The 24,271-nt window shown below is 34.7% G+C and overlaps 1 protein-coding gene across 7 annotated transcripts in view; it reads right to left on the bottom strand.

The window, feature by feature from the left end:
- The window catches only part of SMC5 (structural maintenance of chromosomes 5), a 102,455-nt gene that overhangs the window by 71,423 nt on the left and 6,761 nt on the right, over window positions 1-24,271 (bottom strand). For 4 of the 7 annotated variants that reach the window (XM_089913289.1, XM_022573531.3, XM_022573532.3 and 1 more), the window contains one exon: window positions 17,270-17,322. The exons of 1 other annotated variant lie outside the window; for it this stretch is intronic. In XM_089913289.1, the coding sequence (XP_089769415.1) occupies window positions 17,270-17,322 (53 nt within the window). Of the gene's footprint in view, window positions 1-16,367; window positions 16,495-17,269; window positions 17,323-24,271 lie in introns of all 7 variants that reach the window. 2 more of the 7 variants (XM_089913293.1, XM_089913292.1) reach the window with 1 other exon arrangement.

The following is a 24,271-nucleotide window of genomic DNA, read 5'->3' as shown; positions in this document are numbered from 1 at the left end:
AATGGGAGAAAATACTTGCATATGAAGCAACTGACAAAGGATTAATCTCCAAAATTTATAAGCAACTCACGCAGCTCAATAACAAAAAAACAACCCAATCCAAAAATGGGCAGAAGACCTAAATAAACATTTCTCCAAAGAAGATATACAGACTGCCAACAAACACATAAAAGAATGCTCAACATCATTAATCATTAGAGAAATGCAAATCTCACAAATGCAAATCTCATCTCACACCAGTCAGAATGGCCATCATCAAGAAATCTAGAAGCAATAAATGCTGGAGAGGGTGTGGAGAAAAGGGAACCTTCTTGCACTGCTGGTGGGAATGTGAATTGGTACAGCCACTATGGAGAACAGTATGGAGGTTCCTTAAAAAACTACAAATAGAACTACCATATGACCCAGGAATCCCACTACCCGGCATATACCCTGAGAAGACCATAATTCAAAAAGAGTCATGTACCAAAATGTTCATTGCAGCTCTATTTACAATAGCCCAGAGATGGAAACAACCTAAGTGTCCATCATCAGATGAATGGATAAAGAAGATGTGGCACATATATACAATGGAATATTACTCAGCCATAAAAGGAAACGAAACTGACCTATTTGTAATGAAGTGGATAGACCTAGAGTCTGTCATACAGAGTGAAGTAAGTCAGAAAGAGAAAGACAAATACCGTATGCTAACACATATATATGGAATTTAAGAAAAAAAAAATGTCAGGAAGAACCTAGGGGTAAGAAAGGAATAAAGACACAGACCTACTAGAGAACGGACTTGAGGATATGGGGAGGGGGAAGGGTAAGCTGTGACAAAGCGAGAGAGAGGCATGGACATATATACACTACCAAATGTAAGGTAGATTGCTAGTGGGAAGCAGCTGCATAGCACAGGGAGATCAGCTCTGTGCTTTGTGACCACCTGGAGGGGTGGGATACAGAGGGTGGGAGGGAGGGAGACACTAGAGGGAAGAGATATGGGAACATATGTATATGTATAACTGATTCACTTTGTTATAAAGCAGAAACTAACACACTATTATAAAGCAATTACACTCTAATAAAAAAAAATGGCAAAGGTTAAAAATAAAGAGAAGATTCTAAAGGCAGCAAGAGAAAAGCAAAGAGTTAAATTCAAGGGAACCCCCATAAGACTATCAGCTGATTTCTCCACAGAAACACTGCAGGCCAGAAGGGAGTGGCAAAATATATTCAAAGTCTTAAAAGGGAAAATTGTGCAACCTAGAATACTCTACCTAGCAAGATTATCGTTTAGAATAGGAGGAGAGATAAAGAATTTCTCAGACAAGCAAAAACTAAAAGAATACAGCAATACTAAACCTATCCTAAAAGAAATATTGAAAGGTCTTCTCTAAATAGAAAAAAGCAAGAAGATATAGGAAGGAGGTAATCAAAATTGGAAAGTAAACTACTTAAATAAGCCAGTATACAGATCAAAAACAAAAAAAATAAAAAACCTATTTGTGAAAGCTACGATAAAGACAAGGAACAGCAAAAGAATAAACATGAAGATGTAAAAAAAGGATATCAAAATCATAAAAGGTGGGGAAGAGGAGTAAGAAAATGTAGATTCTTTTTTTTTTTAGACTGTGTTTGAGGCTGTATGACTATCAGTCTAAAGCAAGCAGATATAAGAAGGGGTTAACATACTTGAGAAACAGGGCAACCATAAATCAAAAACATACAATAGATTCACAAAAACCAAAAAGAAGAGGACACAAGCATAAAATAAAAGAAAGTAATCAAGTCACAAAAAGAGAAACAAAAAAGGAAAGGAACAAAGAAGAAACATACAATCAACTGGAAAACAAGGTTTAAAATGGCAATAAATGTATATGTATCAATAATTACCTTAAATGTCAATGGACTAAATGCTCCAACAAAAGACACAGAGTGGCCCACTGGATGAAAAAACAAGAGCCTACAAGATGCTGCCTACAAGAGATCCACCTTAGGACAAAGGACACACACAGACTGAAAGCAAGGGGATGGAAAAAGATATTTCATGCAAACGGAAATGACAAGAATGCGGGAGTCACAATACGTGTATTAGACAAAATAGATTTTAAAGCAGAGGCCACAAAGAAAGATAAAGAAGGATACTATATAATGATAAAAAGGTCAATAGAAGAAGAGGACTTTACACTCATCAACATATATGCACCTAATATAGGAGAATACAAATACATAAAACATACTAGCAGACATAAAGGCAGAAATTGATGGGAATACAATAACAGGAGACTTTAACACCCCACTCACGTCAACAAACAGATCTTCTAGACAGAAAATCAGTAAGGTAGCAGAGATCCTGAATGATACAATAGAACAGTTAGACTTAATTGATATTTTCAGAACATTACATCCAAAAAAAAAACCCAGAAAACACATTCTTTTCAAGTGTACATGGAATATTCTCTAGGACTGACCACATACTAGGGCACAAAACTAACCTCAACAAATTTAAGAGTACAGAAATTATTTCAAGGATCTTCTCCAACCACAATGGCATGAAACAAGAAATCAACCACAGGAAAAGAAATGAGAAAAAAATAATTACATGGAGACTAAACAACATGCTACTAAAAAATCAATGGGTCAATGAGGAAATCAAAAAGGAAATTAAAAATACCTGGAGACAAATGGCAATGAAAACACAACCATACAAAATCTATGAGACGCAGCAAAAGCAGTTCTTAGAGGGAAGTTGACAGCAATACAGGCCTTCCTCAAAAAATAAGAAAAACCTCAAATAAACAACCTAACCTACTACCTAAAAGAATTAGAAAAAGAAAAATAAAACCTAAAGTCAGCAGAAGGAAGGAAATAATAAAGAACAGAGAGGAAATAAATAAAATAGACATTAAAAACACAACAGAAAAAAATTAGTAAAGCCAAGAGCTGGTTCTTTGAAAGGGTAAACAAAATTGACATGCCTCTGGCCAGGCTCACCAAGAAGAAAAAAGAGAGAATCCAAATAAACAAAATAAGAAATGAAAAAAGGAGAAATCTCAATCAATACTGCAGAAATACAAAAAACCATAAGAGAATACTATGAATAATTATATGCCAACAAAGTTGACAACCTGTAAGAAATGGACAACTTTCTAGAAACAAAGAGCCCACCAAAATTGAATCAAGAAGAAAGATAATTTGAACAGATCGATCACTAGGGGTGAAATAGAATCTGTAATTAAAAAATAAAACAAAGCAAAAAAACTCCCTACAAACAAAAGTCCAGGACCAGATGGCTTCACAGGCGAATTCTACCAAACATACGAAGATCATACTTATACTGATCCTTCTAAAACTCTTTCAAAAGACTGAAGAGGAGGGAACACTCTCAAAAACATTCTATGAAGCCACCGTCACCCTGATACCAAAACCAGACAAAGACATCACCAAAAAAGAAAATTATAACATCTTTGATTAGTATAGATGCAAAAGTTCTCAACAAAATATTAGCAAACCAAATCCAACAATACATAAAAAAGATTATACACCATGACCAAGTGGGATTCATCTCAAGTTCACAAGGATGATTCAATATATGCAAATCGATCAATGTTAATACACATTAACTAAAGTCAAAAACCACATCATCATCTCAATAGATACAGAAAAAGGATTTGACGAAATTCATTCATGATGAAAACTCTTACCAAAGTGGGTATAGAGGGCACATATCTCAACATAATAAAAGTCATTTATGACAAACCCACAGCCAATATAATACTCAGTGGTGAAAAGCGGAAAGCCTTCTCGCTAAAACCTGGAACAAGACAAGGATCACCACTCTCAACTCTTCTATTCAACATAGTATTGCAAGTCCTAGCCACAGCACTCAGAAAAGAAAAATAGAAGGTATCCAAATTGGAAGGGAAGAGGTAAAATATTTACTATATGTAGATGACATGATAGTATACATAGAAAACCCTAGGGCACCACACAAAAGCCACTAGTGATAAATGAATTCAGCAAAGTAGCAGAATACAAGATTAACATTCAGAAATCAGTTGCATTTCTTTACATTAACAATGAAATATTAGAAAGGGAATGTAAAAAAACAATCCCTTTAAAAATTGCACCAAGGGCTTCCCTGGTGGCAGAGTGGTTGAGTCCGCCTGCCGATGCAGGGGACATGGGTTCGTGCCCCAGTCTGGGAAGATCCCACATGCCGTGGAGCGGCTAGGCCCGTGAGCCATGGCTGCTGAGCCTGCACGTCCATGTTCCGCAACGGGAGAGGCCACAACAGTGAGAGGCCCATGTACTGCAAAAAAAAAAAAAAAAAAAAAATTGCACCAAAAAAACCCCTAGGAATAAACCTGACCAAGGAGGTGAAAGACTTATATGCTGAGAACTATAAAACATTAATAAAGGAAATCAAAGAGGATTCAAAGAAATGAAAAGATATCCCATGCTCTTGGACAGGAAGAATTAATACTGTTAAAACGGCCATACTATCCAAAGCAATCTACAGATTTAATGTGATCCCTAGCAAGTCACCCATGACATTTTTCACATAACTAGAACAAATAATACAAAAATTTATACGGAACCATAGAAGACCCAGAATTGCTAAGGGAGTCCTGAGGAAAAAAAAAAAAAAAGCAGGAGGTATAACCCTCCCAGACTTCAGACAATACTACAAAGCTACAATAATCAAAACAGTGTAGGGTAATCAAAACAGTGTAGGGTACTGGTACAAAAACAGACATATGGATCAATGGAATAAAATAGAGCCCAAAAATCAACCCACACACCTACAGTCAATCTTTGACAAAGGAGGCAAGAATATAAAATGGGAAAAAGACAATCTCTTCAGCAAGTGGTACTGGGAAAGTTGGACAGTTGCATGTAAATCAATGAAGTTAGAAGACACCCTCACACTATGCACAAAAACAAACTCAAAATAGCTTAAAGACTTAAACGTAAGACATGACACCATAAAACTACTAGAAGAGAGCAAAGGCAAAACATTCTCTGACATAAATCGTACAAGTGTTTTCTTAGGTTAATCTCCCAAGGGAATAAAAATAAAAACAAAAATAAACAAATGGGACCTAATCAAACCTACAGCTTTTGCACAACAAAGAAAACCATAAACAAAATGAAAAGACAACCCATAGAATGAGAAAATATTTGCAAACAATGTGACTGACAAAGGCTTAACTTCCAAAATATACAAACAACTCATACAGCTCAATAACAAAAAGACAAACAACCCAATTGAAAAATGGACAGGAGACCTAAATAGATATTTCTCCAAAGAAGACATACAGATGGCCAGTAGGCACATGAAAAGATGTTCAACATCAGCAATTATTAGAGTAAATGAAAACCAAAACCACAACAAGGTACCACCTCATGCCGATCACAATGGCCACCATTAAAAAGTCTACAAATAAATGCTGGAGAGGGTGTGAAGAAAAGGGAATGCTCCTTCACTGTTGGTGGGAATGTAATTTGGTACAGCCACTAAGGAAAACAGTATGGAGGTTCCTCAGAAAACTAAAAATAGAATTACCATATGATCCAGCAGTCCCACTGCTGGGCATATATCTGGAGAAAACTATAATTCAAAAAGATATATGCACCCCAATGTTCAGAGCACTACCATTCACAATAGCTAAGACATGGGTACAACCTAAATGTCCATCAACAGATGAATGGATAAAGAAGATGTGGCATATATATATATATATATATATATATATACACATACACACAATGGAATACTACTCAGCCATTAAAAAGAACAGAATAATGTCATATGGCACAAATGAACCTATCTACAAAACAGAAACAGACTCACAGTCATAGAGAACAGACCTGTGGTTGCCAAGGGGGAGGAGGGGTGGGAGAAGGATAGGCTGGGAATTTGCGGATGGAACTATATCCAATCTCCTGGGATAATCCATAATGGAAAAGAATATAAAAAGGAAGGTATATATGTGTATAACTGAGTCACTTTGCTGTACAGCAGAAATTAGCACAACACTGTAAATCAACTATACTTTAATTAAAAAAAAAAAAAAGGAGAAAAGAAACCATCCCCAAAAGGCTATACTGTCACTGTGAGGGTAAACTAGAATTACTCCATTACCTCCACTACCACCCTCAGGCACAGCAAGGCCAACTTGCTTGTATCAAACTATGACTCGAACTGTGAAATGAAGAAAAATTTTACCCTGGGAGTTACTAACCCCAAGTCACTCTCAAACAGATTTGTATCCTGAAGTTACATGACAGACGTAAGGAGGTTCAAAAACCCTCAAACTGAGAATTCTGTATATTGAGATACTGGTTTAATAGTATCCAATGACCTTTAACAGAAGTTAACAAAAATTCTCTCTGCAGGAATCTACCTTTATCATCAAAGAGTTTAACACAGATAAAGTTCCAAGAGAAAGGAGAAGCTCGCTGGAAACACACACACAAGAAAACAATGCTTCAATAGTAAGAACTAGCAGAAATCGAAAGTAAAATCATATTGGAATCAAAGGACTCAAGTATAAGTACGTTTATTATATTTTAAGAAATAAAAGATTGAAAATATAAACAATAGATCTGAAAAAGAACCAAAGAGAAATGGATCTAGAATGCAACATAGACATAAAAAGATGAAAAATATGAAAGATCTTAAGAGACTTGGATGACTGAGAAAGCCTAACATCTGTCTTGTAAGAGTTCTGGAAGGAAGGGAGGCTAAGAATGGGTCAGTGGCAGCATTTGGAGAAATAACAGATAAGAATTTTCCAAACTACAGATTTAAGAATAAATCACAGTATTAATAAAAAATAAATCCACACATAAATATATGATGTGAAACTATAAAACACCAAAAACAATTACTAACAAAGAAACTAAGATTAGATTCACAACAGAAGACAATGGAATACTTTGCACGTGCTGAGAAAATATCTATAAGTGTAGAATTTTATATAAAGCAAGTACATCTTTCAAGATTTAGAGCAAAATATTTACAGACAAAAACCGAGTGTTAGAAGAGCTTCATTAAAGGAAACTTTAAAGAATGTCCTCTGGCAGAAAGTGATCCCAGAGGGAAGAAAACAAATGCAAGAAAGAATGAAAAGCAAGGCAAACAGAAAATATGTAGCGTAATTCTAAACAAACATTACAGTTTAAATTAATAATAGTTATTATATCTTGAAGAGTTTAAGAAACAAGACAGAATTAAAGTAGCATATAAATTCAGAGAAAAAGTTATAAAAAGCACTCTAAGATATTTATTCAGTAGGAAGATGAAAATTTAATTAAGTCTAGACTCTATTAAAGTATTTGTTAAAAATTCTAATAACCATTAAAACAAGAGAAGAATGCATAATTTCCAAAACAATAAAAAAGGAAAAATTAACCAAACAAAAAAATCCAAATGAAGGCAAGAGAGGAAACAAATACTGAAAAGTGGGCCAAATTAAAGGCACAGAATAAGGCAGTAAAAATAAGTCCAAACGTATAAGTAATTACAGTAAATGAACTGTATGTATTATTTAAAAGACTATATGAAAAACACCACCCCACTATCCTTGTTTAAATAAGATAAAAAAGATATTAAAAACTTTAAATGAATTAAAGAAAGATAACCAGGAAAATATTTAAAGAGAAAGCTGCTAACTACATTCATTAATAGCAAATTAAACAGATTCTAGAGCAAAGAGTCTCGAAAGATGAAGAAATCAGCACATAACAATAAAGAATTCAATAATGTCCTGAAAATATATAAGGCAAAAATTGACAGAACAAGGGTAATTGACAAATCTACATAAAGGAATAGTGTAATACACTTTTCTCAGTAATTAAGGAATTGATCTGACAACTGCAATCAGCTAAAATACAGAAGATTTAGCAATATAACTAATAAGCTTGAACTAATGGACAAATACTGAACATTGCACATACAACAGCAGAGTTCTCATTCTTTCAACCAAACAAGTAACAATTACAAAAGCTCAGTACAAGTAAGTCTCAACAAATTTCAAAGGACTGGGAACATAAAGACCATCTCTCTCTCACTCACTCTCTCTCTCTCTTTCTTTTACCACACTACTATCAAGGTGGAAATCAATACTAAAATGTAACAGGAAAATCACTACATTAGAATCTGAAACAACTTTTAATTTATGAACTCAAAAAGAAAATGAAGAAAACATTCACAACTGAAAAGTACGAAAAAACAATACACCAAAATTTGGGAGATGGAACTAAAGGAATACTGAGAGGGAAGTTTTTAACCTTAACTATTTATATCAGGGAAAAAACAAAAGACTGAAAATTAGTACAATAAATATCCATTTCAAGAAATTAGAATAAAAGAAACCAAAAGTTTAAGGAAGAATTAGTAAAGGTAAGAGTAAAAATTAATGAAATAGAAAGCAATGATGTTAAGACAGAAATAACAATGCAAAAAGTTAATTCACTAAAAAAGACTAATAAAACTAACAAATCAATTTTTTCCGAATCATGAAAAAAACATGAATGAAAGAGGGGAATACAACTACAGAAGACACTTACATAATATATATTATATATGAGACAACATAATACGAATATAATAAAGTTACATAAGAAGCTATTATTTAGCCCAATAAAATTAAAAGCTAAGATGAAAAATTTTTTAGAAAAGTATAAACTACCATGATGATTCAAGAAATAGAAAAACTAAATAATCCACTATCATTAATTAAATAGTTAAAAAATTAAAAAAAAAACCTCGAGGCCCAGATGATTTTATCAGTAAGTTTAACCAAACATTCAAACAACAAATATTTCACAAACAAAATACAGATGTAAAAATCCTAAATAAAACATTAGAAAAGCAAATCTAGCAATGCAAAAATTATGACTATACTGCATTTATTCTAAAAATGCAAAACTGGGTGAATATCAGGAAATTAACTGAATTTAACAATTAAAATAATATGATCAATTCAATAGATGCTGATAAAATTCATTAGCTAGCCATAATTAAAAGAACACCAAATCAGGAACAAAAAGTAAATGGTATCAAGGAACCAAATAAATGGTATCTTCCAAAGTCCTACAACAAATACCTCATTTCACTGCAGCCACACTACCATTTTTCTGTTCCTCAGAAACAACAAATTTAATTCTGCCCTAGATCCTGAGCACAAACTCTTCCATCTGCCTGGAACACTCTACTCCCAGTTCTTATAGTTCTTATTTAGTTCTCAACTCATGAATATTCTCAACAGGCCTTTCCTGAACATTCAACAGAAATAAATAAAAGCACCACCTCCCCTAAACCTTGCCAAGGCCTACAATGAGCTAAATCTAATTTAAGTTCTTTGTCTTCATTTTACTCGACCTATCGGCAACACTGGACACATATCACTCCCTCCTCCTCAAGCCATTCGAGCCATTCAAAGTACTGCTTTCCAGGTACTATATTCTTCGGACTCACTAGCATTCTTCCCAGTTTCCTTTCCCTATATTCAGCCTCTAAACGCTGCAGTACAACAGGGTCTAAGCTCTTAGACTTCTTTGCTTTGTATCTTCTCCCTTGGAGATTTCAATCACCCTACTGCCAACTCCCCAAACGTATTATCTTTGGCCCAGACTTCTCGCCAAACGATAGGTTAAAAAATCCAATTGCCCGTTCAACATTTCTACCTGAATGGCTATATAGGCATCTCAAACTTTACTCTGTATTTTACTGACCCTGAAAAGCATCTGTTTTTGTTATTGTTCTTTTCCATCTTAACATTTCTGAAACTGGGTTGCACATTTCAAACTGTGTCATAGTTCAGTTGGAAGCTGCATTTTACAAATGGTGCCATCTTAATTTGATGAAATATAATTTACTCCAAAATGACCTTCTGATCTTACCCTAAAACATCCTGACGCAGGTTTCATTACCTCAGCTAACAGAAACTCCACTCTTAAGCATGCCAGATTATCTATATATGTACATGTCCTCTTTGATGCCTCTCTTTCACACCGTATAATCAATTTGTGAGCAAATCCCAAACTATTTTAATTTTCTCTTAGGGTTATTATTATTCATCACTACATTGGTATCCTTGCTTTTGCCTCTGTTTCCTATTTTTCACACAGCAACCTTAATGGTCTGGTTAAAATTTAAGTTAGATTATGTCACCTCTCTGCTCAAATCCTGGTGGCTTCCCATCTTATTCAAAATAAATGCAAATTCCTTACAGGTCTACAAGGCCTTATGAGCTGGCTCCCTCCCTGATATTTTCAGAACTTACCTTTTCCTGTTCAATGCAATCCAGTGACTCTAGGCACCACTTCAGAGTCTTAGCATTAACAGATTCCTCTGCCTGAAATGCTGTTTCTCCAAATATCTCCATGCTCATCCCCTTATTCTCTTCAAGTCTTTGTTCAAATAATACTTTCTCAGGGAGAACTTTCCTGATCACCTTATTCAATACTGTAGTTTCCACTCTGGCATTCCCTATATTCTCTTCCTGCCTCTATTTTTCTACACAGTGCTTATCACCATCTAACATATTTTATTACCTATTTGTTTATGTCTCCTCTTCGCCTCTAACCATAAATTCCATGATGGCAGAATGCTGTATCCCCCAATGAACTAATAAATATTTGAAAAATGATTGCATAAATGCATGTCAGAGACTATTCTATCCACTGTTGCCTTCAATGGATATGTGGTCAGTTAATGCATCCGTTCAACAGCAATGACAATTCCAACAACTAAAAATGAGCCATTTTGTGTCTGGTACTCTCAAAGCCACATGGACCCTAATGGAACAAGAGAGCACAACATAACCATGTTGAGTATGGGGAAAGGGAAATCTCCCCTTGTGCCAGACTTGGTAACAGAACTCTGGTTAATAGTCACTGGTTAGATTATTAGAGCAAGCAGCTACTGCACACCAAGTAGTTAACCTATTTAGATAACTAAGAAGACAACTGGGCTTTGGTGATTCAGAGTAGAAAGTCAGGAGTGCTTAAGACCTGCAGCCATCCGTAATGGACTTTTGAAACTTAAATATTAATACTTCCTCTGTATTTTATAAATATACCTGGCTTAGTATATTTTTTCAGTTTCAATATCTAAGAAACCATTGTGATCAATCAATGGTACCAAGGCTAACCCAGGAGTATCTTTGGCAACAGGCATACCTCGGAGACATTGCGAGTTTGGTTCCAGACCACCACAATAAAGTGAATACGGCAATAAAGTGTGTCACACGAATTTTTCGGTTTCCCAGTACTTATAAAAGTTGTTTGTACTATACTGTAGTCTACTAAGTGTGCAACAGCATTACATCTAAAACAACAATGTACCTACCTTAATTAAAAATACTTTATTCCTAAAAAATGCTAACCATCATTTGACAATGCGGGGTTGCCACAAACCTTCAATTTGTAAAAAAACAAAAACAATGTATCTGCAAAGCACAATGAAACGAGGTATGCTTGTATTTTTTAAAATTGAGATATAATTCACATATCATACAATCCACCATTTTAAAGTCTACAATTTGATGGTTTTTAAAAAAATGGTGGTAAAATGTATAAAATTTACTAGTTTAACCATTTTCAGGTATACAGTTGAAAGACTGTGTGTAGCAACAACGGTTTTTAAATACATTCACAAGGTTGTGCAACAATCACCACCATCTAATTCTAGAATATTTTCATCTCCCAAAAGAGGAGCCCATACCTGTTAAACCAATCACTCCCCATTCTTTCCTCTCCTCATACCCCAGCTACCACTAATCTATTTTCTGTCTATGGATTTGCTTATTCTGGACATTTCATATAAATGGGATCATGCAACATGTATTCTTTTACGTCTGGCTTCTTTCACCAAGCATTATCTCTGCAAGGTTTACCCATGTTATAGGATCTATCAGTACTTCAATCCTTTTTACGGCTCAATAAAATGTCATTGTATGGATATATCACATTCTGTTTACCCATTTATCAGGTGATATACATTTGAGTTATTCATAATTTTCATTATTAAAATTAGGAAACAGCTACTTTTGTGTCAATGAGCAATCAATCTCTAGAACAGTGACTGACCAAAGAATATTTGTATTTAATATTTGACAGATGCTGCCGAATAGGATATAGTGCCTGTACTCCCACAAACAGTGCACAACAGGATTCACTTTCCTATACCTTCATATGATTGAATTTTATTTAAAAAATTTTCTAAGCTGAGAAGAAAAGAATCCTCACCTTGATTTCCTTGATAACTAGTGAGGTGTAGCCTCTTTATATATTTACTGGCCATTTACTTTGCATTAAATTTCTTTGCTTATTTTCTATTAAGTGGTTTATAATTTTTACTGACTTGATGAAACATTGGTATTTTGATAATTTTGAGACATGTATGTACATGCTATCTGTACTGAAAATGTTTCCTCCCATCTGTCACTCATTTTTAACTATGGCACCATTATATTTAGCTACATTTCTATGGAGCCTAAACTTCTTATTTTCCTTTATTTGTTTATTTTTTTCGAGGCAAGGCTTTATTGGGTCTAATGCTGCAGCATAAGGGGGTGAAAACAAGAGTCAGGTGCCCATGCTCACTCCACAAGAGGAGCTGCTTGGGTCCTTAAAATGGGTAACAACAGGGGCAGGTACGTGGGTTGGGCAGGAGGTACAGCTTAGGTAACCTGTCCACTGCTGTGGTGGTGCTTTGTGCAGCGATTATGCACAGTGCCCTGCTTTTGCTCCTGGCACCTCAACTGGTTTGTGGCTTTTTTGTATCTTATTGTTCATAACTGCCCCAACTGCCATGTGTGCAGTTATTTTTAGTCCCTTACAGTTTCTTTGTATTCTGTTGCTTCAGGGGAAGTTTGTCCAGGTTCAAGTGCTCTGGTAAAGGGTCCCAGGTACCCAGCCTATCTCAAGTGGAGACCTGCTGTTCTCAGCCTAGCTTTCCTCGTGATTTGGCAGAGGCCGTGTAGTTCCAGTCATCAAAGCCTTCTCTTCCTTAGAGCTCTTCCTATCTTCCTTTATATTGTTATTGGCTATTCTGTTCTACTTAGAAAGGCCTCTCCCTTTCCTGAGATATTCTACATTTTTTCCTATCATTTTCAAAGTTACATATTTTTTTCACTCAGCCTTTAACACATCGAGATTTTATTGATGTACAGGGTGGCTAATAAAGCTCTATATTTATCCATTTTAAATATTAACAGCTAATTATTTCAACTCAATTTGAGTAATTTATACCCGATGCTTAAATTGCCACCTTTACAATAAATTACATTTTTATGAGGAAAACATAGGAAGAACACTCTTTGACATAAATCACAGCAAGATCTTTTTTGATCCACCTCCTAGAGTAATGGAAATAAAAACAAAAATAAACAAATGGGACCTAATGAAACTTAAAAGTTTCTGTGCAGCAAAGGAAACTACAAACAAGACAAAAAGACAACCCTCAGAATGGGAGAAAATATTTGCAAATGAATGAACGGACAAAGGATTAATCTCCAAAATATATAAACAGCTCATGCAGCTCAATATTAAAAAAACAAACAACCCAATCCAAAAATGGGCAGAAGACCTAAACAGACATTTCTCCAAAGAAGTCATATAGATAGCCAAGAAGCACATGAAAAGCTGCTCAACATCACTAATTATTAGAGAAATGCAAATCAACACTACAATGAGGTATCACCTCACACCGGTCAGAATGGTCATTATCAAAAAACCTAGAAACAATAAATGCTGGAAAGGGCGTGGTGAAAAGGGAACCCTCCTGTACTGCTGGTGGGAATGTAAATTGATACAACCAGTATGGAAAACAGTATGGAAGTTCCTTAAAAAACTAAAAATAGAACTACCATACGACCCAGCAATCCCACTACTGGGCATAAACCCAGAGAAAACCGTAACTCAAAAAGACACATGCACCCCAATGTTCATTGCAGCACTATTTACAATAGCCAGAACATGGAAGCAACCTAAATGCCCATCGACAGATGAATGGATAAAGAAGATGTGGTACATATACACAATGGAATATTACTCAGCCATAAAAAGGAACGAAATTGGGTCATTTGTAGAGACGTGGATGGATCTAGAGACTGTCATACAGAGTGAAGTAAGTCAGAAAGAGAAAAACAAATATCGTATATTAATGCATATATGTGGAGCCTAGAGAATGGTACAGATGAACCGGTTTGCAGGGCAGACATTGAGACACAGATGCAGAGAACAAACGTATGGACACCAAGGGGGGAAAGTGGTGGTGGTGGTGGTGGGGGTGGGATGGATTGGGAGATTGGGATTGACATATATATGCTAATATGTATAAAATGGATAACTAATAAGAACCTGCTGTATAAAAAAATAAATAAAATTCAAAAAAAAATTCTTATATACATTTAGAACTGTTCCTATTTTCTCCATTCTGCTCCTCTAATTTTCTGTACGAATTCCATACTATTAACAGCTTTATTAACTAGACAGCCACATGTGAAAGAATGAAATCAGGACATTCTCTAACACCATACACAAAAATAAACTCAAAATGGATTAAAGACCTAAATGTAAGGCCGGATACTATAAAATTCTTAGAGGAAAACATAGGCAGAACACTCTATGACATAAATCACAGCAGTATCTTTTCTGGACCCACCTCCTAGAGTAATGAAAATAAAACCAAAAATAAACAAATGGGACCTAATTAAACTTAAAAGCTTTTGCACAGCAAAGGAAACCATAAACAAAACGAAAGGACAACCCCCAGAATGGAAGAAAATATATGCAAACAAAGCAACCAACAAGGGATTAATCTCCAAAATACACAAACAGCTCATGCAGTTCTATATCAAAAAAACAACCAACCCAATCAAAATATGGGCAGAAGGTCCAAATACACATTTCTCCAAAGAAGACATACAGATGGTCAAAAAGCACATGAAAAGAGCTCAACATCACTAATTATTAGAGAAATGCAAATCAAAACTACAATGAGGTATCTATCACTTCACACGGGTCAGAATGGCCGTCATCAAAAAGTCTACAAACAATAAATGCTGGAGAGGGTGTGGAGAATAGGGAACCCTCCTACACTGTTGGTGGGAACGTAAATTGGTACAACCACTATGGAGAACAGTACGGAGGTTCCTTAAGAAACTAAAAATAGAATTACCATATGTTCCAACAATTACCATACATCCCACTCTTGGGCATATATCCAGAGAAAACCATACATGCACATTTGAAAAGATACATGCACCCCAATGTTCACTGCAGCACTATTTACAATAGCCAAGACATGGAAGCGACCTAAATGTCCATTGACAGAGAAATGGATAAAGAAGATGTGGTACGTATATGCAATGGAACATTACTCAGCCATAAAAAAGAATAAAATAATACCATTTGCAGCAACATGGATGCACCTAGAGATAATCATACTAAGTGAAGTAAGTCAGACAGAGAAAGACAAATATCATATATCACTTTCATGTGGAATCTAAAAAAAAATGATACAAATGAACTTATTTGCAAAACAGAAACAGACTCAGATTTCGAAAGCAGACTTGGGATTGTGGGGTAGGGGTGGGGGACTTGGAAAGAGATAAATTAGGAGTTTGGGATTAACATATACACACTACTATATATAAAACAGATAATCAACAGGGACCTACTCTATAGCACAGGGAACTCTACTCAATATTCTGTAATAACCTATACGGGAAAAGAATCTGAAAAAAAATGGATATGTGTATAACAATGACTTAGCTATATACCTGAAACTAACACAACACTGTAAATCAACTATACTCCAATATAAAAGAAAAATTAAATTTTAAGAAAAGGCTTATTTTACACTTTAACATCTGTTACATAAATGTCTTATTCATGATTCTACTTTTCAAGACCTCTTGGGTTTATTCCTCCCGATGAACTTTATAATCAACTTATAAATTTACCTGTTGAGACTCTTATTGGAATTATATCAGATTTATACATTAGCTTGGAAAGGACTGACATGTTAATGGTGACTACAAATTTATATTTTTAGAACATAATATGCTTCTCCATTTATTCAGGTCTTGGTATTGTATCCTTCAGTAAAATACCACCATTATATTTTAATAAGTTGAGCATAACCTCTTTAACTGTTTTCTTCCATGTGTGCCTATTTCTCATCTCTACATAAATTCTAAAATTTTCAACAATTTTTTTTAAATTTTCAACAATTTTTGAATAAAGATCACTTCCTCATTTCCTATAAAATAAAGTATTAGATAATCTTTAAGAGCTATTTCAGCTAAGAAAATTCAATAACTTTCTATAAACACTCCAAAAAACAACACTCTAAAAATCACCTAAAGGATGTGCATATTCATATATAAAAGACAAAGTATCTGCACCAAGGATGGTCAACTGGTTTCATCTTGAAGAGTAACTCTCATCCATCAGAAATGGCTGCCAAGAGTGGTAAACTCAGAACATCTAGGTTTAAGGGAAAAGAACACCATAATGAATTATCAATTTCTACCACGAGGGAGGGAATGGAAAATGGTGACATAAATGCCAAGTATCTGCCATACATGAAGTTCACCAAACTACTAACAGTGGTCGTTTCTGGAAGTGGAATTATGGCAAGAAGGCTTTCATCTTTTTACACTCCTACATTGTTTGCATTTTTTTAAACAAGCAAATATTTTGCTTTCAAAATCAGAAAAAAGAAAGCTTAAGTTTATAAAAAATACTGCAACTTCTTAATGAATATTTAATAGTGGTATATTTCTATTTCATTATCTCCCATAAATTTCTAATTTCCTTAAGAATTTTTCCAGAAGAAAGTTCTTACAATTCAGGTTTTAAAAGATGCATTAAGGGACTTCCCTGGTGACGCAGTGGCTTAGACTCTATGCTCCCAATGCAGGGGGCGAGGATTCAACCACCGGTCGGGGTACTAGATCCCACATGCACGCCGCAACTAAGAGTCCAAATGCCACAACTAAGGAACCCGCCTGCCGCAACTAAGACCCGGCACAACCCAAATAAATAATAAATAAATAAATATTTTTTAAAAAAAGATGCATTAAAAAAAAACAAAACAAAAAACACCTTACCTCTCTAGATAAAGTATCCCTTAAATATTATTTCCAATATCTATGCCACAATACTATATTATTACTCTTGACTAAAGTCATCAGGAAAGCATAAACATAAACTAAGAAATTATGTAGGAAAATGTGGTTTTAGCACTTTTAACACTTACAATTCAATTTCAACCATGCCTTTGGAACATCCTCTCTTCACAAAAAAGCCAACCTAAGATATAAGAAAGACAAAGTGAGCTGTGTGATGACATTCCCAGGTTAACAATGAGCGATTTAGCAAAGTCATCATTATTTGTCAGATTCTTTCAATAACTACTCTGTACATTCATTCCCATCACTTTCTAATTGTACCCTTCCCAGATTTAGACTCCTCCATTGGTTCCACTCACAGATAGTAATCATCTAAGTTACCATTTATTGAACCTTCTATGTGCCTAATAGCCTCTTACAAAGTTCATGACAGAGCCAGTAAGCAGTGCAGAGCAAGGATCTGAGCCCAGGTAGCCCAGCTCCAGACCCTGGGTACTTCTATGGAGTTGCACAGATTAAATGTTATTAACAATCACTCTAAAAGTACTCATCCTGTTATTAATTAGGATACACCTACCACCCAGCACTTAAAAAAAAGAGCAATACATGTAGTAAATACAATTTAAGTAAGTACAATTTATATAGTATAATAGACATATTTAAGCTAGTTTCTATATATTTGAGCATAAGTATGAAAAAAGACCCTGGGCCTAAAAAAATCAGATTGGATCTTAAATTAGGCTGTAAGTAATACTTAAAAAAAGGCAAAAACTGCACCTTGCAAATAATTGTCTTTTTAATAGTGATGATGACAATTATAACCACAACAGTTAACATTTATTAAGCATTACTAAATGTTTCTGTGCTAAGCACTTTATATACAATTTTCTCATTTAATACTCATGAGCAAAGTTATGAGCTATATGTTATATCCATTTTATAGATTATGAAAGTGAAACCCAGAAATATGAAAAAGCCTGTTCCTGTAACAAGAAAGTACAGCTTAATGATCAAGAGTACAGGCTTTACCGTGTCTAGTTCAAATCTCAAGTCTGCCATATACAAGCTGTTTGACCTTAACCAGGTTACTTAGCCTCTGTTTCAGTTTCTTCATAGATAGGGAAAACAGTAGCATTTTTGTAGGAGTGGGTCATCTACTCATTAGCTTGCAACAATTAAAATACTTCGTACCAAATGGAAGAAAAGATCAGGAGGAAGTTTTTATTATAAAGTATCCATACAGGTGGTACAGAACATGCTTGTACTAAATTTTTATGTTAGCATTTAAATAGAAATACAACATTAAAAAGGTTTTTTTGCTAAGAACTTGGACATCCCCTAAACACAAGGTCTGCAATCTGTCATCTAAGAAACACTGCACTGCGCTCCACAGCTTCCTTTAAAAAGTCTACCACTCAAGGGTGAGGAGAGATGTGTCTTCTTTATGACACAAATAAATAGGAAGATTGGTGAACACTGTTACAGCCCAATCCATTCTGACCATACAGCCCTTGGAGTACAATCCAGCAGACCATTACACAGAGATAAGGATTTAATAAATGATTTCTGAAAATTACATATCAGGAATTCCCTGGCAGTCCAGTGGTTAGGACTCCGTGCTTTCACTGCCAACAGCCGGGGTTCGATCCCTGGTCAGGGAACTAAAATCCCACAAGCCGAGCAGTGGGCAGTGTGGTCACAAAACAGACAAAACTACGTATCAATATTTATAAAAATCTGAGTGGGTCCTTGGAAATTATCTACCCCAACCCGTTCTTTGAAATAAAGAAAAACTGAGCTCCAGACAAATGACTAAGGTTACAAAGCCAATCATTAATAAAGCAGTATCTTTTCTACCTCATAAATGCCTCCCACAGAGCATTAAAAAATCATATTTTGAATAGGTTATTTATAATCATAAGGGGTGTAAAACTCAATCTTGTAACCTACATTAAATTTTAAGCCTGGCTAAGAAACCTGTAATATCATTTTGATAATATCGTAATATTTACAACAGTTTTAGAAAAATGAATCACTTCAAGTTTAAAAAATATTTTACAGTGAAGTAACAAGTCAACTTTTAGACTTTTTAAAAAAAATTATTTTATTTATTTTTGGTTGCTTTGGGTCTTTGTTGCTGCGCATGGGCTTTCGCTAGTTGTGGTGAGCAGGGGCTACTCTTTGTTGCGGTGTGTGGGCTTCTCATTGCGGTGGCTTCTCTCGTTGTGGAGCACAGGCTCTAGGCGCGCGGGCTTCAGTAGTTGTGGCATGTAAGCTCAGTAGTTGTGGCGCACGGGCTTAGTTGCTCCGCGGCATGTGGGATCTTCCCGGACCAGGGCTCGAACCCATGTCCCTTGCATTGGCAGGCGGATTCTTAACTACCATGCCACCAGGGAAGCCCCTAGACTTTCTTTTTAAAACATGTTTTTATGTGAAATACATACCACACAGTAAATATGAACTTTATGCACTGTTTAAGAAATAACAAAACAACCATGTATCTACCTATTTAAGGAACTGTTCACTACCAGTGTATCTGACATTCCTTAATTCACGCCAGTTATGTCCTTCTCTCTCAACAAATGTAATCTCTAAATTGATTTGCTGATAATTCTTTTGCTTTTATTTTTACTGTATAAATCTCCAAATATTAAATATATATTATATATATATTTGATCATTCCAGAAAAAAATTCACATTACATGTATTTTTCTGTGATGGCATTTTTCCTTAAAATTCTGTTTTTGAGATTTAACCAATGAGCCAAAGTTTGCTTTTACTGTCATATAATATTCAATTTTATTTGACTATACTATAATTTATTGCAAACAATGTTTCTATAAATATTTCCATAATTTCACCTAGTATAAATGGACACAAGCTTACTAAGGTACCTAGAAGTAGAATTTTTGAGGGACTGGATATAGGCATTTACAGATTTACTAGGTAATGCCATATTTTCCAAGGGGGTTGTACAAATTCATATTCCCACCAAGAATGTATCAGAGTTCCCACTGCTTTATATCCTTATAAGCCACATGGCACCACAAGAATTTTTGTGGGTCTAATGGATACACCATGCCAGGGTTAATTCGTTTCTCTGATAATTAATGAAGCTGAGCATATTTTCATGTATTTACTGGCTGTTTGGGATGCCTCTTCTGTGAGACATCTGAGCATATCTTTTGCTCATTTATCTTCTGAGTTGCCATTATTTTGATTATGTAGTCTGGATACCAATCTTGTTATATGTGCTATATATATACCTTCTCTCATTTGTGACTAGTCTTTTCTCTACAAGGTGTCTTTTGATGAACAAAAGTTCCTTAATTTTACTGTAGTTGAATTTATCAACCTTTCCTTTGCAGTCTATATTTTTATTTAAGAAATTCTTCTTTAATCTGAAGTCACAAGGATATTTTCTTCGACTACCAATCTTTTCCAGAAACTTTCTGTTCAATCACATTTAGATCTTTAATATACCTGGAACTGATTTTTGTTATAGTGTGAAGAAAGGACTCAATTTCATTTTTTCCTATACCAATAAGCAATTGCCTCAGTAGTATTTATTCATCTCTTCCCCACTCATCCACAATGTCAGTTCTGTCATAAATCAAGTTTTTACTAATCATGGCTTTGTATCTGGGCTCTTTATTCTGTCACATCACACTAGTCTATCCTACACCAATACCACAATGTCTTAATTTACTGTAATTTTGTATTGTCTTGATATCTGATAGGCAAGTTTTTCCATTTTGTCCTATTTCTTTAGAAGTATCTTAGCTATTTCTGGCCCTTTATTCTTCCACCTAAAATTTAGAGTCAGCTTGTAATTTATATAGACAGTATAGGGATTTTGACTGGAATGACACTGAATATGTAGAAGAATGACATTTTTATATTAGATCTTCTTGTCCATTAATACAGTGCATCTCTCTAAACTTCAATGTTTTTAAATAAAAATTGTAATTTCTGCATATAGGTCTTACACATCTTTTATTAATTTACTGCTATGAAACTTGTACTTTTGTGGCTGTAATGTCCATTTTTAAATGCATTTTCTGGTCTTTTTAGTATATAGAAATGCAATTGATTTTTGTTATACAACTTTTTTTAGCAGGGTCTCAGTTTTTATTTCTAATCTGATAATTATTTTTAAGTTTATTATTGTTTTTGTTTTTGTTCTTGCGGTACACGGGCCTCTCACTGCTGTGGCCTCTCCCGTTGCGGAGCACAGGCTCCGGACGCACAGGCTCAGCGGCCATGGCTCACGGGCCCAGCCGCTCCACAGCATGTGGGATCTTCCCAGACCGGGGCACGAACCCGTGTCCCCTGCATCGGCAGGCGGACTCTCAACCACTGCGCCACCAGGGAAACCCTAAGTTTATTATTAATTCTAATCAATAGATATAACTCACAGAAACAAAAGGTTTTGGAGTCCTCAGTAAGTTAAAGAATGTAAAAAGGTCCTTGCCTTAGTCTGGGCTTCTATAAAAAAAAATACCACTGGCTGGGTGGCTTTAACATTTATTTCTCACAAATCTGAAGGTTAGGAAGTCCAAGATCAAGGTGCCTACAGAGTCAGTGTCTGGGTTATACAATCTTATATCTAGTAATCCTGATAAATTTGCATATTGATCCATCAGGAGGCTTATCTGGAGTTTCTTTGTGGTTTTTATGCAGACACTCACATAATCTGTGAAAGACAGTTTTCTTTCTTTCCAACATGTATCTTTTCTGTTTTACCTAGAACTGCCAGTACAATGTTCAATAGTAATGGTAGTAGGCAACCTTGACTTGCTCCTGAACTTGCTGTACATTTTCATAGATATCTTTTGTGAAATTAATAAAGGTCCCTTCTATTCCTAGTTTGCTAAGAGCTTTTAATCATACATTACTGTGGAATTTAACTGAATGCTTTTTCTCTATCTATTAAGATGACCATAGAGTTCTTCTCCTTTAAAATGTGGTTGATTCTTAGGAAAAAATTAATATAATACATCTCTCACTCCTTGAATAAATTCAATTTGGTCATGATGTGTTATGTATTATTAAATTCAAAATGCTACAGTTTCTTTTTTGTGTGTGATTTTTGCTTCTAGATTCATGAGTGAGACAGGCTTGTAATTTTTTCATTCTATCCTTGATTGATTTGGGTACCTAGGGTCACATTCTCTGTGTAAAATAGAAACTTACTGCTATTAGGACTAATCCACAATTGTCTTTGTCTTTCTCTATGAGAAAAAATTTACCAGCTAATTTATCTTTTCTACTTAGTCAGTTTTGATAATTTAAGTAGTTGTAGAAACATTTATAGTTACAACTTTTTAAAAATTTAAACTTGAGTGGCATAATGATTCTCATAATATTCTTATATAATCTTTCAAACCTCTGCTGCATTCTTGTAACACCCTCGTGGTAGTCATCAGGGCAGTTCGTGAATATTCTGATTCTCCTTTCAAGCAAACGACTGCACTTGCTCTTTCTCTCTGATCCAAGTTATGGCTTCATGACATGCTTTGTCCAATGAAATATGAGCGCAACATATATATTTACTATTGAAAAATATTCACATATAAGTGGACCTGCGCAGTTCAAACCTGCATTCTTCAAGGGTAAACTGTATATACTGAAATGAAGATTCTATAAGGCTAAAGTACCTAAGTGACCACAAAGGGCCTACACTGGATAAGCAGCAAGAATTAATCTTTTGTGTATTTAAACCACTTAAATTTGGGGGTTTTCTGGATCACAATTTAACATATCTTAACTATTACTTTTTGCCATTCCTTATATTTTTTTCTTCCTTTCTCTCCCTGCCCCCAGAAGTTACTGATCTAAATAGTATTTTTGAAAAGCAATTTTTAGTTTTGTGGTTCCTACTGAATCATTGTTTATTATTTTATTAATTTCTGCTTACTTTTCAGTTTCTATTAAAATTTCTTCTTTGACCTGTGGATAATACAGAAGTACATGTTTCATTCTGAACAAATGGGAAAATTTTAGTTATCTTCTTTATTATTTCTATCTTAATAGCACTGTGGTCAGAGAACATAGTCTATGTGGTAGCAATTCTTTGATATTTTTTGATATTGCTTTATGGCTCAGTTTATGGTTAATTTTAAGAAATATTCCATTTCTGCTTAAAAAGAATGTATGCTCTACCAATTGTTGAGTGCAGTGTTTACAACATGTCCATTAGTTCAATCTAACTGTTGTTCATACCTTCTATACTCTTACTAATTTTTTATCTGATTGGATCTATTGATTACCACTAGCTCTTCCACTATAATTCTGGAGCTGTTAACTTGTCTTTAAGAACTCTGATTGTGCTTATATATTTTGGAACTAGATAATGTGAATTTAAGTTGGGAGCTGAATTATCTTCTTGCTGAACTGAAACTTTCATCAATATTTAATGACCATCTTTATCTCTAAAAGTTCTTTTTTCCTTTAAATTCTATTTTGCCTGGTATAAATTCAGCTACACCTACTTTCTTTTGTATAATATTTGCCTGGTATGTATTTTTTCATCCTTTTACTTTCAACTTCTCTGTAGTTTTTTATTTTAGATATGCTTATTGTAAACAAAACAGAATGGAACTTTGTTTTATTTATCTACTCTTTCTCATTTAACAAGAATGTAGAGCATTTATTATTATTGTGAATGTATTTCCACTATCTTTTTTATGTTTTTTAATAATATCCTTTTCTACATTTCTCTTTCTTTTCTCTTCCTCCTCCTTTCTTGACACTCCTTCTGGGTTGTTTGGGCAGCAGTTATTTTTTCTCTACTTCTCTCTTCCTACTTTAACCTTTCTTGTTTGGAGATTATATATTTCAATTTTTTTACTGGCTTACCCTAGAAATTTTAACATGCATATTTAGCTTAATAAACTCTGAAGCTAACCAATTATCTTAACTTCCTCCCAACAATACAAATTCAAAGAATACTTCAACTCTGATCACTTCCTTCCTGTTGTCCAGGAAGGACATGTAGTACTATCTTCTTTGATTTAAAAACTTGACAAATAAGACATTAGTATTATTTTACACAGTTTACTTCCCTACATGTTCACCATTTTTTTGCTCACCATTTCTTCTTACCTCTCAGACTTCCTTCTGGGAT

This window comes from Delphinapterus leucas, chromosome 6 (genome assembly GCF_059928025.1).
Source record: "Delphinapterus leucas isolate spDelLeu-1000000601 "Yukka" chromosome 6, BTC_Dleu_Yukka2, whole genome shotgun sequence".
Taxonomy (NCBI): domain Eukaryota; kingdom Metazoa; phylum Chordata; class Mammalia; order Artiodactyla; family Monodontidae; genus Delphinapterus; species Delphinapterus leucas.
This window is presented reverse-complemented; position numbering and strand designations above follow the sequence as displayed.